A 1463-nucleotide genomic window follows, 5' to 3' on the forward strand; every position below is an offset into this window, starting at 1 on the left:
AAAGAGAAAACATGTATGCAGCTAAAGAAAACCATTGTATAAGTTGGAAATATGAGGCTTTGTTTACCAACCCTAATAACCATAATGCTATTAGTGGATAGTCACCAGCACTCACTGCCTTTTAAACTTTAACTATTTTTTTTTTAAATTAAGCGTTAGATCAGCCTTGTGTTATTTTGTTTATAATCTTATTATTTTTACTTTTATTATTATTGTTTTTTTTTTTTTTAGCATTCAGAGCACTTAAACATTAGCTGGAGACAGCATTAAGAGTAGAAATAAAGCATTGTGTCACTGAAATGTAATTCAGATTTGAAAGGGTTATTTATTTCAAGAGATGGCCTCTTTAAGTTATTTTCCAAGCATATTAGAAAAAAATGTCACTGTTCACCTTCCGCTTTTGTCCCCCCTTTTTTTTTAAGATTCGTCTCCTGAAAGATAATGATTCAACCCTCAAACCCACTTTTATTGTCAAACCGGACAGCGGATCCCAGGGCGATGGCATCTACCTCATCCGTGACCCTGCTGACCTTCGGGTCATCTCAGGTTCTCAGATCAAACAAGCAGTTGTTCAAGAATACATCCAGAAACCCCTGCTCATCGATAAACTGAAGTTTGATATCCGCCTGTATGTTCTGGTCCGCTCCTTGGAGCCTCTAGAGATCTACATCGCTAAAGAGGGTCTGTCAAGGTTCTGCACAGAACCCTACCAAGAACCCAGCCAGAAGAACCTCAGTCATGTTTTTATGCACCTCACCAACTACTCCCTTAATGTGCACAGCGGGAACTTTGTTCACTCCGACAGCTGCAGCACTGGCAGTAAACGCACTTTCTCTAGCGTTCTCTATCGCCTGGCATCTAAAGGAGTGGACATCAAGAAGGTCTGGTCAGACATTATCGCTTTGGTTATCAAGACCGTAATTGCACTTGTGCCTGAACTGAAGGTGTATTATCAGGCAGATATTCCACTTGGAAAACCAGGACCGACATGTTTTCAGGTATATTTGCAATGAATTCCTTTATGTGTGTGACGTGTTTTGCATTTTCTCATTAAAATGAGAAAAACGAGCACATACCCATATGCTGTTAACTATGTTTTTCCTTCACCAGGCGATCCCTAATTCTCTGCATTTCACTGGTTTTCAAAGTCAATAAATAGTGAATAACAGAAGATGATGTGTTCCAATTTTAGATCCTGGGCTTTGATATCCTGCTGATGAAAAACTTGAAGCCTGTTTTATTAGAGGTCAATGCCAATCCCAGCATGAGGATTGAACATGAGCAGGAGGTGAGGGTGCAGATGCTCTATTAGTGTGATGCTTAGAAACCAGTACCTTAAAAATGTACTGTGGCAGTACTAAAGATCTTTGATATATTTTGATATTATTATTTAGGTGGTTATTTATTTCAAAAATACCACTGTACATGTCAAAACGGTTTATATATGTGTATATATATATATA

At 38.2% G+C, this 1463-nt stretch overlaps 1 protein-coding gene across 1 annotated transcript; it reads left to right on the forward strand.

The window, feature by feature from the left end:
• Window positions 1-377: 377 nt before the first annotated feature.
• On the forward strand, window positions 378-1288 carry LOC107736366 (tubulin polyglutamylase TTLL11-like; the record flags this gene model as incomplete). Its single annotated transcript, XM_016547800.1, has 2 exons — window positions 378-998; window positions 1193-1288. Coding segments are annotated over exons 1-2 (717 nt in total), but the record flags the coding sequence as incomplete, so codon positions are not given.
• Window positions 1289-1463: the final 175 nt, after the last annotated feature.

The sequence above is a fragment of the Sinocyclocheilus rhinocerous genome, unplaced genomic scaffold (genome assembly GCF_001515625.1).
Source record: "Sinocyclocheilus rhinocerous isolate Xijiao unplaced genomic scaffold, SAMN03320098_v1.1 C36656896, whole genome shotgun sequence".
Lineage (NCBI taxonomy): Eukaryota > Metazoa > Chordata > Actinopteri > Cypriniformes > Cyprinidae > Sinocyclocheilus > Sinocyclocheilus rhinocerous.